This window comes from Phaethon aethereus (assembly GCF_964289735.1).
Source record: "Phaethon aethereus genome assembly, chromosome: 2".
NCBI classification, from domain to species: domain Eukaryota; kingdom Metazoa; phylum Chordata; class Aves; order Phaethontiformes; family Phaethontidae; genus Phaethon; species Phaethon aethereus.
In genome coordinates this window covers 596904-613498 of record NC_138582.1, presented here as the reverse complement: position 1 = coordinate 613498, position 16595 = coordinate 596904, and the positions used below count along the sequence as shown (strand labels likewise).

The window sequence follows — 16595 nt, the reverse complement described above, 5'->3', positions numbered from 1 at the left end:
CAACAGAGTCGCAGCTCCCAAACCCAGGATTCCAATTCCAGATGTATTTTCTTATGGAACAGCACAGGATTTCAGTAGAAGCCCTTTTTTCCACTTAACATCGTTCTTCATCCCCTTTTAAAAGAACTCTCAACCAGGAGGAAATGACATCAAAAACTACAGCAGTAATTTTCCCTCCTGTTACAAGCCCTGTGAAAATCAGAGCAGCATAGTAAGCAATAAAAGCTCTACTGTCAGATACTATGTAAAGATGCCATGGGCAACCCCATGCTGCTGCATATCTGCCTGGGCAGCTTACAAAGAAATATCATCATTTGTAGTAGCTTTTTAAAATGTTATTGAAGTCTTTACCAACTACAGGAAACCCTGACACCACAGCACTTCCAGCAGTTCACACAGTAACAGTGGAGCATCCACAAAACTCCTTAACTTCAAGCTATTACCAGGCCTTATGAATAACCACCCATGGGCTTTTGGAAGTACTGGATTTCTGGTGTGTATGATCTCTCATGCCTCCCACCGAGAAAGGATTCACTTAACAGGCCAAATTTCCCTGCACAGATACCAACATACCTTCCTCTTCTTTCATTTTCTTCAGGTCATCCTCTCCTACCAAGGAGACACGCTTGGGAGGCTTGTCCATCTGCTGCTGCTTCACCTCAATTTCGAAATACTTCTGCCTCTCGCGGAAGGACCTCTGCTCAGGGCTGTGCAATCCACTGGGGCTGTGCGTGGCCACCTGCGAGAGCCACACCAGCACTGCCCACAGAGGGACTGAGCCAAACCTCCCTCCCACATCACCCCCAACGCATACCCTGCACCTGCCCACCCCAACGATGTGCTCCACACCCTCCTCCTCCTCCCCAGCCCTTCCCTGTGATCCTGTCTCCACCTCCACAGCCCCAAAAGCCTGAATCCTCTGCAAGTCCCCATCCTAATTCCAGCTCCAGCCATCAGAACTCACCTCTGGGGCAGTTTTGGGATTCTCTGTGCTGGTCTGACCAGGCAACTCCTAAGAACACAGAGAAACAGGCACATTCTAAAAAGAAAGTTTTCTAGCTCTGCTCCTGCTCTCCAGCCCAGTGTCACCAATACCACATAAACAGCAGCAGTCCCAGACATTAGCTGACAGACCGGTTCGCAAAACAGTTGCAGAATTAACACAAGACAATGCCACTTTAGGCTTAGCAATTGTGAGTAATAAGGATTTATGTTAAATTGAGGGCTAAGCAGAAACAGATGGTGACAATTTTTAAAAGGGTAGAAACTGAAAAACATGGTGAAATAGGTGAAGAACAGGAGCTTAGCTTAAGATGGAGGCTCAGACTTTCTTTAAATCAAAGATGCAACTGTCAAAAATTTCCTTCTAAGAAGTAGAAACACCCTTAGGAAAGAAAGAAATCCGTATTTACCAGAATAAATAACAGAATATTGGATAAGTAGAAGTACAAGGGGCAGAAAAAGAAACTGATGCACAAAATCCATCTGTGAACTGGAAATCAGTAAGGGTAAAATGAGAACCGCCAAAAAGTTATTAAAAATATGAAAGTTGTTTAATTCTACAAATGCAAAGGAACCACAAGAAGAGAACAAGTAGACTACCTTCAACTTCAACTTTATTCAAACGCACTCCAAAAACTAATATGAAGTTTTAATTTTGTCTAAGTAAGGAGCACAATAACAGAGAAGGAAAGAAGGGAAAAAAAAGAAAAAAGCTTCTAGCTAAGAAGCAAATGTCTAGAAATAGAAATTATTGCTGCTAACAAAAGAAAATCTAAAAGCTCAATACACTCCCCTGCGAGGACAAGATAATCACTGTTCAACAATTCTGAAGGAAATGACTTGTGAAACTGCAAGTCTGACAAGCATGGATTTTTAATTGACTTCTTTAATTGGCTAGCAGTTCATGTCTAAAAATAGCTAATATATTCTTAAAAATCAAGAAGTGGGCAAAAAAAATTTGAGCAGCGGAGCTATCGTTCCGTTCAATTACAACAGGACAAATATTCTCAAAAGAATATAATTAAAACAAAAATAAACAGAAATCATTAGAATGGAACAAGTGCAATGAAGATTAACCTAATACACTTCTTTGATAATATAAGTAATTTTTGAAACAAAGGACCTACATAGAATTGTCTGAGACTTCAAAGATCAGTTTTGTGACCAACCTTGCTTAACATTTTCATTGCCAAATTTCACTCAGAAACCAGGAAGGTGTGAATAAAATTTGTGAATGGCAAAGACCAGAATATGGATTCACAGAAATGCAGAGTTGTCTGAGACCTCTGCAAATGATTTCATTCATCCCACTCCACTGAATGGGGACAAGCATTGTTAAAATTCAAGGAAGTCTGGAATATCACCGTGGAATGACAGGTTGATTTGAGGATGATGAAAAGATTTTTATTTAACTTAATAGTGCAAAATACAAGGTGATCTACTTCAGGATCAGTAAACCACAGTACATCAGCTAGAAACTATGAAGTTGGAGAAATCATCTATGTACAAGATACAATCTGACTCATGAACTTGGGTCATCTGGTGGGTCACAGATGCCAACAGAGACAAGTTCCACTTCCTTTTCATCCTGGACTTAGCTAACAACTTCCCCAAGCTTCTACTGACAGTCATCTAGCTCCAAGTAAATCTATCTATAAAGCTAAAAATTAACCCTACAAACAGTAAAGAAAGACTTGTGACCCATACTAGTTTACCAAACCAGATCAACTTGAGGCCAGATGAGCATCAATGCAGGACCAGGTAGACAGTGGGAGAACAGGATTAGCTTAGATATAACACAAAGTTGTCACAAGTCACTGCAGAACAGCCATAGCTCCCAGTATAGCACAATTATGAAAAGGTGAGAGTGATCTATTGGCATGTAAGGAAAGGTATTTTTAATTAAGATTCAGAAAGAAAGAAACAATACCACAGTAGAAAGAAAGCTGTTAAATAGGATCTCATTTGCATAAAAGATGTGCCAGCAGGAATTTGGATAGGAACAGGAAAAAAGGAAAGCAGTAAGATAATGGAGAGACCAGAGGATCTTTCCAAACATGAGGCATCAAAGGGAACAGTGTTTTGCTGCTTTAGGCTAGTAAATGAAGTGATAGTATGATTGCCTATAGACAGACAGCTCCAGAGATCCCACATAACTGGAGTGCTGCCATGCATGGACACAAACTCTGCAGGAAGGACAGGCAGGGGAGACAGCATGGGTGATGCCTCAACAGCATGCTGAACGCAGGCCAGAACAACGCCCTTACAGAGCAGGGGCTGGCCACACACTGGCTGCTGGAGCGCAGCCAGCAGGTCCAAGGAAGCAATCCTTCCTCTCTGTTCAGCACTTACAAGAGCAGTGTGCCCAGTCTGGGGCTCCCCAGTACCAGAATGCCACTAATTTATTTCAAAAGTGTGTCTTGATTGGAGAGTATTTTGTATCATGTCAGGCATGAGTATGATTAAAATCCCTTTTTTGAAGAACTGCCCATGTTTATACTGAAGAATTGGGTGGGGCAAGGCATTTCATAATTATTACCACTTCCTCAAAATTCACATAAAAGCTGTTCTTAGGGGCCTGTTTCAAGACGATGTAGGATTATTCAACCTATGTGTTCATTATGCTTTGAAAGTGTTTTTCTGCCTGACACATTTACACAGTGAGAGATTTAATGGGACTGGCTATCTTCTGAGTTATAAACCAGGAGCTGTATATTTAATGTCTTTAACGATTTTTTTAAGAAACGAGATGAGCCCTCAAAGTAATCTGTGAAATATGCCAACAATCTTGTAGAGGTTGTTTACACCTGTTAACAATAGGTAGTTACTGTCGGGTAAGATTTGTGAGAGCTTGGTTATGTGCACTAACTAGGTGCGTATGACTAAGCAAATTTATCAGGAACCTACCCACGGCTGCAAATTTTTAAGGTATATGTCAAGCCCAGCCATGTATCTCCTAAAGCATGAGTATATAAGAAATACCCCACTGGGTCTGCCTAGACAAGTGTTTGGCCTCTGTCAGTCCCAGCGGCACACGCTGTTCTGCCTGGGGAGAGCATTTGGGCTTAGTTGCTTTCTGCAGTTCACTCCCTTCATGCACTCCTAGCATCCACAGTTGTTGGACTGAGGATATTAGAGGACATCCCCCTACCTCTTCCTTTCAGTACCTATTTATGGACCTCTTGTCCATGGATTTGTCTAGTTTTATATCAAAGATGCCACGAGCGGTTAGTAGATCCTGAACTACTTCATGCCAGCTCAGGTGCAATGTAGCTTATGTGATCTTAGTGACCTGTGATATCTGTAAAGACTTATTCTACAGTTAATATTCTCTACTACTCTCCTTGATTCTTATGTGTTACACAAGCACAAAAGTTATTTTTAGCACTTAGAAAATAAAATTTGCTGTTTATTTTGGGATGTGGGATATATGTCCTGAAATTTTCAAAGACCAAACTAAAGAAACATAACTGTGCAATATAATTCTTTAATACTATATTTGAATTGAATAAAAAGGTATGTTGTATTTTGGTTAGTCACAGGTACTGGGTCCAATGTCAGCTTCTCTCCCTATCTGTTGTTCCCCCCCCCGCATTTTCCTTTGGGTTTTTTTGGTGTGGGGTTTTGTTTTTAGAGGTTACCTTTAGACCTTTGTTACATCATGATGTCTTTTCAATTGATTTCTGCCTGTAGTTTTGACAGCTTTGGGCAGTATTTTCCCTCCAGGTCAGAATTAAAATCTGTAGCTCTCTTGAGCTGCTTATGGGGCCCGGAACCCTTATTATGGATTTGTTCGTAGGCAGTTCAGTGTTCCAAACGCCACTTGGTGAACACAGCTGCAGTGCTCTGAGTAGAGGCATAAGCCAGGAGACCCTGTCTTGCTCTTGATGCTCTACTCCATATACAAGTGTGGGAAGAGTTGCAGGATTATTTAGAGGAAGGTGATAGAGTTGGCTTCTAAACAGTTGGGTCCAAGATTTCCCTTAATTCCCTTTTCTTCTCTTCCAGGAGGAGGGAGAAGATAAGGGAATTAAAGGGAACCCTTCAGCTAAGGATTACATAATGTGAGCTTTAGCAGACATCCAGCATCACCCCTTTAGAAACCTCTGTCTTCACCCAAAGAAAATTAAGTCCTCTAGGGTAATTTTTACTTTCCCTTTTGTATTCATCGTTCCGTCTTCTTTGTGGTGTTGGGACATCCTTCTTCTCCCTCACTAGAGAAGTACCATATGCAGCTCTGTCCAAGGAATATTTGCATCTTGCTAACTGTCACCCTGAGGCATGTATGTTTAGATCCTTATGATTTTCTTTGAGATATTATCTAACAAGTAATATATTTAATAAAATTTAAGTTCTTCTGGATAATCTTCAGGTTTTTCTTCTAAATATTTGTCCCAACCTATTGAATTGTGCTATTATTCTACATATTCTTTATTACAAATGTGAAAACTATTTATCTTTGATTTTTGTTTTCTTTCCTCCCATAAATAACATACATAACGAATTCCTCAAAATCTCTGTTACAAAGTGTTTAACACATGCTTTTGTAAAGACTTAAATTTTTATAATCACCATAGATTCTTTTAACTTGCCAACTGCCTAATGAGGAAGCTATTAAAAAGAAAGCTTATTCTAAGCCAGCTTATTTCTGAGCTTCAGAAAGCTTATTCTGAAGGTGTGTTCATTAGCTAACTGGTTTCATTAGAATAGGAATTTCCCTTTCACTTTACAGTTACAGTGAAGTGTTGAGGGTTTTAAAGTAAATGCAAAGTCTTACTAAGATGTGAAGTGAATTGCTTATCATAAAATTTGCACTGATAGCTGAGTAGCATTCTTGAAAGAAAAATGGAATTAATAAACGTTCATTTTGGTAATCATTGAAGTGGCTGAATTTTGTGCGGAACTACTCTTATCCACTGCTTACCAATTATTTTCCAATGTCCTTTCATAAAATCAGAATTATTTTGCAGCCAGCATCCTGATACTCTGAAATAGAAATACTTTAGCTGGGCCGTAATATTGGCTTCAAAGTCTTCTAGGAAATTGAAAGGAAACAAAAAAATAAGAAAACCCCACAACCTTTCGGGTTCTACTGACTGATGATCATAACAGTGTGAGAAATTTCTACCACCCTCTTTGGGGCATTTTTTTTTATTATTTCATTACAAATTCTGGCAGAGCTGTACCTGGGAAGGACAAAGGATTTCTTTTTTTAACTGAAATTGCAGTGGTTTTACTTAAGAATTGTTGCAATAAATTAATTTTCTAGTATGATTACACTGCTGTAAGTAACGCCTATCTAAAGGTGTAATTGGTCATACTTTTCTGGGTCCAGCCACAGTAGCTGAAAAAGGTAGTGTGTGTGGGTAACAAGTTACTGCATTGCATCTGGGCTATGGTAAATAAGGCTGTACTTGCAGCACAAATTTGATAGAAAGGGTGCTCCAGCCAGAAGCCTGTCCCTGTTTTCCTAGTTCTTATTCCTCCCTCTAGGGGTGTTGGAAAAGCTGGTGTGGGGGAGGTAAAATGAGGGTACTCCTTTTGGTAGCAGCACAGATTTATGCTGGGTTATAGTGACTGTGCAACAGTTTACTTATGTATACTTTTAAATGTTAAGTAAAACATTTTAGGTAAATCACTTCTAGTGATTGATCCTGCTTTACTCTGTAGAGAAAGGAGTTAGGAGTAGTTATGTCATGGTTTAGTGGGCACGGTGGTGTTGGGTTGATGGTTGGAGTTGATGATCGTAGAGGTCTTTTCCAACTTTTATGATTCTAACAAATTGCAGCATGTCAAGTGGAAGACCACCAAAACGATTTAGGGGGCTGCAGGACATGACATTTGAAAACAGGCTCAGAAGGCTGTGCTTGTTGAGCCTGGAAAAGAGGAGGCTCAGAAGAGGGGGATCTAATTCCTGTGTTCAACTTCCTGGAGGGGTGTAAGAGAGCACAAGGTCAGACTCCTCAGAAGTGCACAGCAAAAGGATGAGAGGCAATAAACACAAGTTGCAATAAAAGAAATCCTGATAAAACATATTGAAAAAGAACTTAACAGCAGAGATGGTCATACATTGGAAGAGACTGCTCACAGTGACCTCAGAACCTCCCTTTTTGGAAATTCATAACTCAAGTGACTGGGCCTGAGCAACCTCATACAACTTCAAAGGTTGCCCTGTTTTGCATGGAGGACCAAGGCAGATGACCTCCAGAGGCCTCATCTAGCCTGAATGGTTCCATGATTCAAATAGATGGAGAGGAAATGGAATAGTTAAAAGTTAAAGATCAAAATCTAATAAAAAATTCCTCCGAACAGGTTTAGCCTGGCGCTAGACTCTGGAAGTTCAGAGAGTTTCTTTATATCAGAACAGCGCAGTTATACAACAGCAACCCAATGTCCAGGGAGAATAACAGCGACTTCCAAGACTTGATATGTTTATGGACAGGGCGACTGTCTGCAACGTGAATAGACTCCAACTTACAAGGGAACCTCAACATGTCCCTCCTTCACAACAGCTTTCTTTGTAGGAAACAATCCACTACCTCCTTCCTATTCTCACACTTCCCTTGCTCACCTGCAATGCTCAGTCTTCTGTTTGTACCACTGTTTGTGTAACATCCCCCCCAGCCAGCACTAGTTACCTGTGTCTCAAGCAGAGGGTGTGACAAGGGCACTGCTGCAAAGGTCTTGTATGCTTGCTTGACATTGATGGGAATCTCATCAGGAGAGGGTGGTGAAGGTGGCTTTTGCTACAGGGACAAAGACAGAAGGTAAAGATAACCACAGATGTTATAAAGAACCAAACATGGGGGAAACACAGCACAACTCTCAGCCTGCAAAGCCTGAAGAGTGGGACATACAAGGAACAGCTCCTACAGCCTTCGGCAGAAACATGAGCAGTGTATTGTATACATGCTATATACAGCAGCACATGTATCGGCTCCATTTTAGTTCTTGGATGGTGGAGGAATGATACTTCTAGTGGTACAGATCCTCACTGACTTGACCAGAATTTTGTGACTGATCTCTTGGCCAAGGGGCCATATTGCTGTCACAGTCCTTAAGGATTTCTACCCAATTCAACTAGCATGTGCCTACTTGAATCAGTGGGTTCTTGGGGCTGGAATAGGACAGCTATACAGCTGACCCCTACTTAGGACTGAACAAGGCACATTTAGTTTATTAGAAAATTAAAGATAAGCCCTAGCCTTATCTAGCATTTTTGACTAAAGGGGCCTCATTCATGGGAAGGGATCTATTAGTCTCATTTGTTTTTTGCAGTGGCTATTGCACTTCCATTTATAAAATGACCAGTGTGTACTTCTACATATTTCAAGGCTAATGGTCACAGTCTCCTAAACCAAATCAGCAACCCATTCAGGGATCTATGATGTGGAGAAGACCTGCCTTTGATCTCAAATTTTCCCTTCACAGAATTCCACTTACTCAGAAACATCTGATAAGGTCCAAGAGGACCCCTACTATTTGTCACTTGTTTTTGCTCATCTTTTCCTCACCTATCTTCCCTTTGATACCTCCTATCACATTCAGGAAAGAAGAGTTGGGATGACCTGCTCAAAGCATCACAGAAATGAATGGAAGTAGGGGGGAAATGACACCACCACCTTCCTTTCTACTAGAAAGCAAATCCCCTACAGTTGCTTCATTCTTTCAATCCCTCTAGCTGCACTAACTCAGTTTCTGATGTTTGTGCTTTTTCTTTGTCCTGGACTGAGACTAAATTATGTTGTTTGATATGTTCCCTTCTGCATAGGCCAAAGAACATCAAGATCAGAAAAGATTGTAAAATACATGAACCTTGGCCAATTACATGGGTTATATATAGCTGCTTGCCTGCAAATCAGGTCTCTATTTTGGTATCATGTCATACAAGCTTCAATAAAAACAGAAGGGCAGGTATACAAGTCTTCTCTCATGACAAAGACCAAAATAACTGAATCTTTCTCTCCCATCAACATACAGTCCAGGGAATATGAATCTTTCAAAAACAATCATTTTACAAATCATAAAACTTACTATCAGCAAGATGGTATTGGCTTTTGCTCCAAGATGCAAGACATTGATAGACAAAGGTTCTGAAAGATTTATGCCCCAACAGAACACACCACCTCATAAATAATGATCTAAAACTGTAACTGCTCTGGGGATTTCAGCCACAATACAGTTTCAACAACGCTAATTTCTTGAATGGGCAAGTGAAGACACAAGGCAGGCTGGTGAGGCTCATCTATGTTAGATGAATGGGATGCACTGACCGTGACTCTACTTGTGAAGAGCATGGGCTCCTACCCATCCAGCCTGACACATACACAAGACCAGCTTTAGTTAAGACGTGTGATCTTTAAACTATAAAATCACTACTGGGAGGGTGTGTTCAGCCCACCAGAAAAAGTGGCACTATAGCAACCTAGGATGGAAAGACACAGCTTATCAAGAAGGAACTGCAGGCCACTTACAGAGTTCTGGATATTGAAGCACAGCTCAGGTTGCTGGAAGGGATTGGGGCTGTCCCCGTCCTCCGAATTATGTGAGGCAGCATTTGGTCGCACTCGGGAAAGAGGCTGAATGACACCTGGCTTGGTCTGCTTGTGTCAATATCACACAACAAGGGGGAGGGCAGACGCGGGGGTGGGGGCGGAGGGAGAGAGAGAAGAGAAATGAGCAGTTAGGGCAGCAAGATGTCTCTGCCATGCAAGTGAATAAGACAAATTCATGCACCTGAGCTCAACTCCTCATCTGTGCTGCTGACTCCAGCTACCAGACCAGGAGGGAGAGCTACTGAAGCAAACACCAAACTGCCTCTGGTGCAAGTATTTTGGACAGGCAAAGAGATTCAGACAAGTCAGGGTCACGATAGGACCAACAGGTTACAGAGAAGGCCAGGACACAAGGAAGAATCTGCCATACAAGTAGCAGTAGTATGGCATGAGTATGTCAAAGCTTGGAAAATGTAAGCATCAAGATGCAGTAGGGAAACATCAGCCAGGAATGGGTATTGGCAAAAGCTGGGGATGAAAATTAACTAAGACCCAGACAGGATCCAATTAGAAATGCAGGCGTAAGAGCAGAGACAAGAGTCTGAGATTTAACCTAAATGTCATCACTGTTGGATGCAGTGTGGAAACGAACAAAACATCTAATACTAAAGAGAGTAGAGGCAGGAGTTGAGCAAGCCAGCAAAAACTACATGACTGAAGGCTGCAAGGGTAAATAGGAATAAAAGCTGCAAAAACACTTGCATCAAGTTTTCACACTGACAATATTTAAGACGGTGCATTTGTACAAACCTGAGTTATAGTGCAGGACTGAAGCAGACAGAGTAAGAGCCAACAGTAAGACTTGCACAGCTGGAATTGAGCACACACAGAAGGAAGAGGCAAGCTCTGTGTGCTGGAGAATGCATAGGGACACTACAATAAAGTCTCATGCCAGATGTACTTACTGATTTACTGTCATCCTGCGATGTAATGAAGTTAATGGAAGCCTAAAAACAGAAATACAGGTGTAAATTTGGAGTCCATACCGGAAGCCTTTAGCTTACCTGGCTCTGTACAAAAAGAAACAGAAAACTCCCAACCCCCACCTCTCCCCTGTTCAGGGAAAAGCCACGAAGTCCCATACTAACCCCTTCCATACCTTCTTCATGCGGGCAGCAGTCCAGAGCCCACCCGCAAGAGCTTCTCCCAGTTCCTCTGCTACGTGAGGAGGCACTCACAACTCTCTCCGCACACCTCTGGGCACTGACCCCCACCCTCCCTGTCTCCGCTCCAGCTCAGCTGGCCCTGGCCCTTATTTACATCCCCTGCCCTCTGCACTTGCTACTGAGCTTGAGCAAAGCCATCAGCACCACAGCTTCTCTGCCAGGAAGCGTTCACAGATGCCATCTCAGCAGTGGCTAGCAGGGAACAGCCTCTTGTGCCTCGGCCTGCCGTCCCGGCCGCTGCCCTCCACAGCAAGCCCTCGGTGCACGCCAAGACCAAGAGCCTGGGGAACGCGGAGCCGGAGGAAGGGCGAAGAGCAGCGGTGCCGGGTGAGAGCAGCACGGAGCAGCAGCGCACACTGCACACCAACAGGCACTTACAAAGCGGGTCTCCCTGCCTGAGAGGTGAGCAGGCCGAGGGGCTGCAGGCATCTGGAGAGGGGCAACACCAGGGAGGATCATCAGGGGAGAGAATGGGAGAGAAAATGAAGAGACCGTGTTTTCCGCGTGAGAGGCTGAGACGAGCACCTTTCCCAGCACAGAGACTGCAGTCACCCAGAGCTGTCAGTGCCCCCACACAGCTCCTTGCTGCCTGCCACAGAGAAAGCCCCTCTGCCCTCCTTGGCATGCACAGACAGACCCACCACAAACACCTCCTTCCTCCCCCAACCTGCTTCCTCCCCCACCAGAAGCTTCCAGAACTCAAGGCCAGGCAAGACCATCGTGACGCCAGCCTCGGGACAAAGGATTCAACTTCCTTCAGTAATTCTCTGAGAGCTCTGAAATAAGCCTATAAATTCTGTCTGGACTACATCATGTCAAAACCAAAGAATTCACATTAAAAATAGATGGCAGCAGAGAATTAGAGATGCAGTTCCTTGGAACTTCTACTCTGGAGCAACAACTGGAAGGTCAAGCCTCCTGAATCCCCAGAAATTGTACAAGCCACAAGGCTAGCGACTGACCTGTGTCCTTCAGTATTATCTGCTGGACCTGTTCCATTTTGTGTAACATTCACTGTCCAGAGAGAACTAAATCCACCAGATGCCGTACCTGACATGCAGACGACTGCTGTGGAAGGCTCTGATCCAAAAAGTATTAAATTATGTAAAAGGGACAGAAAGCTTATGTACAGAATGCAGGGCTGAGAATGCAACTAGCAAGACTAACAGCGCAGCATCTTCAAGAACCACTGCTAGAGTCACTAATTCACAACAGCCATAGACAAGTAAGGAAAAAAGGCTATCAAAATGACCCACAGACTCGAGCTCAGAAATGAAAGCAGTAATCAAACCTGCTGAAGACCTAAAGGACAAAGTCATGACATTGGCTATAAATGCTTTAAGAAATTAATAGAATCTCTCATGGCATATGCATCTCTGAATAGAGAGATAAAAGAGAAAAACAAGAAAAAAAAAATCTGTATAGATTATTCAATATGTTGCTCAAGCTACAGAGAGTTCATGATACAAAAAACCTGAAGTGGTAGAATAGACTACATATAACAGCAAGTGCTATGTAACAGGGAATTTAAGACATTCAACTTAAAATTGGAAAGGCAAATGCCTGCATCTGCAAAAATGCTCCTGGGGTGCTCTTAACTCCACAGAATGCATTAGTGAGACCTTGTTTATTCTTCTCAGAGCCCATGGAGGAGAAAGTGAACAGTTTTCACCTGGAAAGTTTCCCCTGTCAGAGCAGTAACTGCTATGAGAAGACAAAGCGGTCACTGTTGCCACAGAAATTGGATAACGACAAACCATTAGATTCTAAAGACAAACAATTTATCATTGAGGAAGCCCATCCCAAGACAGCTGGCTGAACATGAGCCAGCAGTGTGCCCAGGTGGCCAAGACGACCAACACCATCCTGGCTTGTATCAGAAATAGTGTGGCCAGCAGGACTAGGGCAGTGATTGTGCCCCTGTACTCGGCACTGGTGAGTCCGCACCTCGAATCCTGTGTTCAGTTTTGGGCCCCTCGCTACAAGAAGGACGTTGAGGTGCTGGAGCGTGTCCAGAGAAGGGCAATGAAGCCGGTGAGGGGTCTGGAGAACAAGTCTTATGAAGAGCGGCTGAGGGAACTGGGGTTGTTCAGTCTGGAGAAAAGGAGGCTGAAGGGATACTTCATCACTCTCTACAACTTCCCAAAAGGAGGTTGTAGTGAGGTGGATGTTGGTCTCTTCTCCCAAGCAACTAGCAATAGGACGAGAGGAAATGGCCTCAAGTTGTGCCAGATTGGATAGATTGGATATTAGGAAAAATTTCTTTACTGAGAGTGGTCAAGCACTGGAACAGGCTGCCCAGGGAAGTGCTAGAGTCATCATCACTGGAGGTGTTCAAAAAACGTGTAGACATGGCACTTTGGGACATGATTTAGTGGGCATGGTGGTGTTGGGTTGACGGTTGGACTTGATGATCTTAGAGGTCCTTTCCAACCTTAATGATCCTATGATTTTAAGTTAGAAGAGCAGATGGCATTATAGTCAGAGGGTTGCTAATGGCAAGGACATTGGCATTGAGCCTCCGGTGCCAAAACACTGATAAACAAAAACATCAGGGGTGTTGTCTATGACAAATTGGAACAATCACACAGAATCTCAAAATCATTAAGGTTGGAAAAGACCTTTAAGATCATCAAATCCAAGGGACATTGTTGTCCCAAAGGACAAGGGACATTCCATCCAAATACAAGTTTTTTTAAAAAAAATATAAATAAAAAAATCACAATTGAGAGTAGTCAAATATTGGAGCTGGCATCTAGAAACACACAGACTTTCCATCTCTAGAGGTATACAAAATTTAACTGGGCATGGCCTTGAGTAACCTGATCTAATTGCACTGGCTCCAAGTGTGGTCTTAGACCAGACCTTCCCTCCTAAATCATTCTGTGAGCAGCTACATGGCCACCCTTTTGAGATTTGGGCTTATTTTTCAACTGAGAGCTGGGGATCTTTAAAGACAGAGCAAATTAATATCTAGATCTCTTTCTATTGTAGAATGCAGAGTATCATCCCCACCCCATTCCTTCTAGATAGAAAGGACCCAATCTCAAAATTTGCACTTGTGGTAAAAGGAAAACTTACAGACAAACAGCCCAAAATAAACCTCCAATCAGCATGCAACTGCTGTCAGAAAAGCAAGTAAGTAAACGTATGCAGCTGGAACAGAAAGCATTGGAATAATATTACTACAATGAATAGTATCTTCTTCTAATCTTGTGTCCCTCATGGTCACTCAATTTCAAAGGATCTAAGAACTGAGGGAGGTGCAACATAGGCCACAGAAACAATAGAAGATGGACTAAACTTGCTCACTACAGCTCCACGGTTCTGTTCGTGGCTATGAGTCACATGGTCCTGACCCTTCTCCTGACTCAGTGCTAATTGTCACCTCACGCCAAGATGATGCAATTCATCTCGCTAAGCTGAACAAACCTAGCAAAAAAGCAGACAGCTTTTGTCCAGCTTAGAGAACTGAAATGACTCTACTAAAGACCAGGTAAGTGCCAGAGCTAATGAGACCAAACAGTTGGAGAACAGCTGCATTCCAAAAGGAACACAACTGGCCCAAAATGACTAAGGATAGAGTACGAAGTACAATTTTCAGTTCATTCCAGCCCCCTAATAGAAAAAACAATGACATATAATGACTGCAAAGGGAAAATTTAAAAAATCCATTTAAGAGTATTTAACTTCAAAAGGCTCAACTAACTTGTGAAATCTACTGCCACAGGATAAAAAGTGAAATCAGACTTAGCAAGATTTAAAAGAAAAGATCAGAGTTGATATGAGAAATAAGAATGGCGAGTGAGAATAGATAACGCTTACAGAAGAAAAAATCAAAAGTTACACGAAATAAAGAAACTTCCCATTTCAGAGTGAAAGCTGACCTCTAACCTATAATTGTCTACTGCAGGATCCTTCAATTTTCTTCCCAACAGCTGATGTGGGTTGCCAGGGATCTCTCTGGGAGACTGACTGGTTTACAGACCTGAGATGATTCTCCAGATCTTGACTTCTACATTTCTTTTGACATACCAATTGCCAGAATTAAATAGTCTCTGTATAAGGCATTGGTGAGGCCATTCTCAAAAAAGACAGGCAACTACTTTTTTTGTCACTCTAGGTACTCCCCTGCTCATTACCCTGTGAATTAAGTTACCCCTGAGTTTATGACTAGCTAATTACACTCTTAGGTCTCTGAGATATTTTGAAAGAGCAGAGCTCTTCCCCTAGTTCTCTAGTTGCGTCCTGTGATGGATACCCCTCCACCCCAAAGGTATCACTCTCAAGGATGGAAATCACACTCGGCTTCCTCTGCCCTTCTGCCCAGGTGCCATCTTGCCCTGGAAGCATGCCTCCCTCCCTTTCCCCGTATTGCCTGTCCTGGGGGCAGTCTCACCTGCTGATTACAAGGAGAATAGGGAGTTTCACGCCTGGAATTTCCTGTCCCAGACTCGACAGCAGGGGCCTGAAAGAGAGAAGACAAAGCTAGATAGTTATTATAGAGCAGAACTTCCATGCCTCTCCCTTAGCAGAGAGACCATGAGACAAGGGAGACCACTGACATCCAGCCCAAGGCCAACTATAGGCCACCTCACCACAAGACAGCAGAGTTAGCTTTGGGCCCAACAGCAGCTTTCACCTGGCAGAAACTTGCAAAAAGTGCTAGAAACAGCAAGGGAATGACATTAAACACTGGAACTGAAATCATATCCAAATGCCCTGCAAGGCCAACTGAATCAGGTTAAAGCTTTCTGCCTTGTAAGACATCTCACCCTAACTTCTCTTTATCCCTCAACAGACTGGGCCACAGTTTAGGCAAACCTCCTGTTGTATAGATATCGAGCCAAAAAAGCCACTCCCAAGTGAAAGGAGACAGGATTCATTTCCAGCCACATCCATTCCTGTTGGCCTACTGGTAAGACCTTTACAAGTAGCCCAGAGCATAGGAAGGACAGGGCGCTCATCCCTTTCAGAGGAACCTATGATCACCAATGCTTAGGCTAAGCCAGCCTACAGCCAGCCCCAACAACCACACGGAGAGAGCAAAGTCCCACTAATTACCTGCAGGTCCTCCGCAGGATTAAGGAGCATGATTCTAAAAGTATTTTAGATGCCTAAAGATGGAAACAGGTCATTTGGTATTTAAAGAATAGTTTAAGCAAATCTAGGATTCTGCAATCATTAATACCATACCCATGCACTAGTGAATCATGTTGATTTGATTCAAGTCAGCCTTGGGCAATGGTATTTCTACTGACCAAAGCCAAGAGACTTGATCTGCAGTTTATATTGGGGCACAGAAAACACCTGATCCTTCTTAGCACTGTAATGACAGTGAATGTGGCAGTATCAACTAATCTACTTCCATGCCTGCACAGCAAAGAGTGTTCTTGCTCACCCAGCTTCTGGCTACTACTAGTCAAGTCTTCCTGTGTGCCAGCACATCCAGCTTACCAATCCCCAAGGACGGAGCTAAGAAAAAACACTGATTTTCAGGGACTTCAGCTCCCTAACCCAGCTGACACACAACTGCTCCAGTTCTGGTGTCAGCACACAGGAGGAGAACATGCAGACAGGAGGAACTGATCCCTTTTGACAGCAACATGGAATGACATTAGCTCCAGCCAACTGTGACACCCACCTTCAGGCTGATGATAGCATAAAGTTTACCTTCAGAAAGGGTCAGTGCTTTGTGACTGCTGCTTTTTTGATCTTTTGAACTCTAAAGCTGGATGTCTATAATGTCCAAACCACAGCCTTTGACTTTTAATATACTGAGAGGTTACAGAGATTCAACTACATGCCTTGCTCTATGTTCATCTGCCTACACATTTATGAAAAACAAATTCTCACCAAGGCTAAAAACATC

The 16595-nt window shown here is 42.9% G+C and overlaps 1 protein-coding gene across 1 annotated transcript in view; it reads right to left on the bottom strand.

The window, feature by feature from the left end:
• Positions 1 to 16595, bottom strand: part of SCRIB (scribble planar cell polarity protein) — a gene marked incomplete at both ends in the record, with an annotated part of 119655 nt that overhangs the window by 21195 nt on the left and 81865 nt on the right. The window contains 7 exons of the mRNA XM_081996305.1: positions 574 to 739; positions 965 to 1012; positions 7641 to 7748; positions 9477 to 9602; positions 10463 to 10504; positions 11102 to 11152; positions 15123 to 15191. Coding sequence (XP_081852431.1) covers positions 574 to 739; positions 965 to 1012; positions 7641 to 7748; positions 9477 to 9602; positions 10463 to 10504; positions 11102 to 11152; positions 15123 to 15191 — 610 coding nt within the window. The remainder of the gene's footprint in view (positions 1 to 573; positions 740 to 964; positions 1013 to 7640; positions 7749 to 9476; positions 9603 to 10462; positions 10505 to 11101; positions 11153 to 15122; positions 15192 to 16595) is intronic.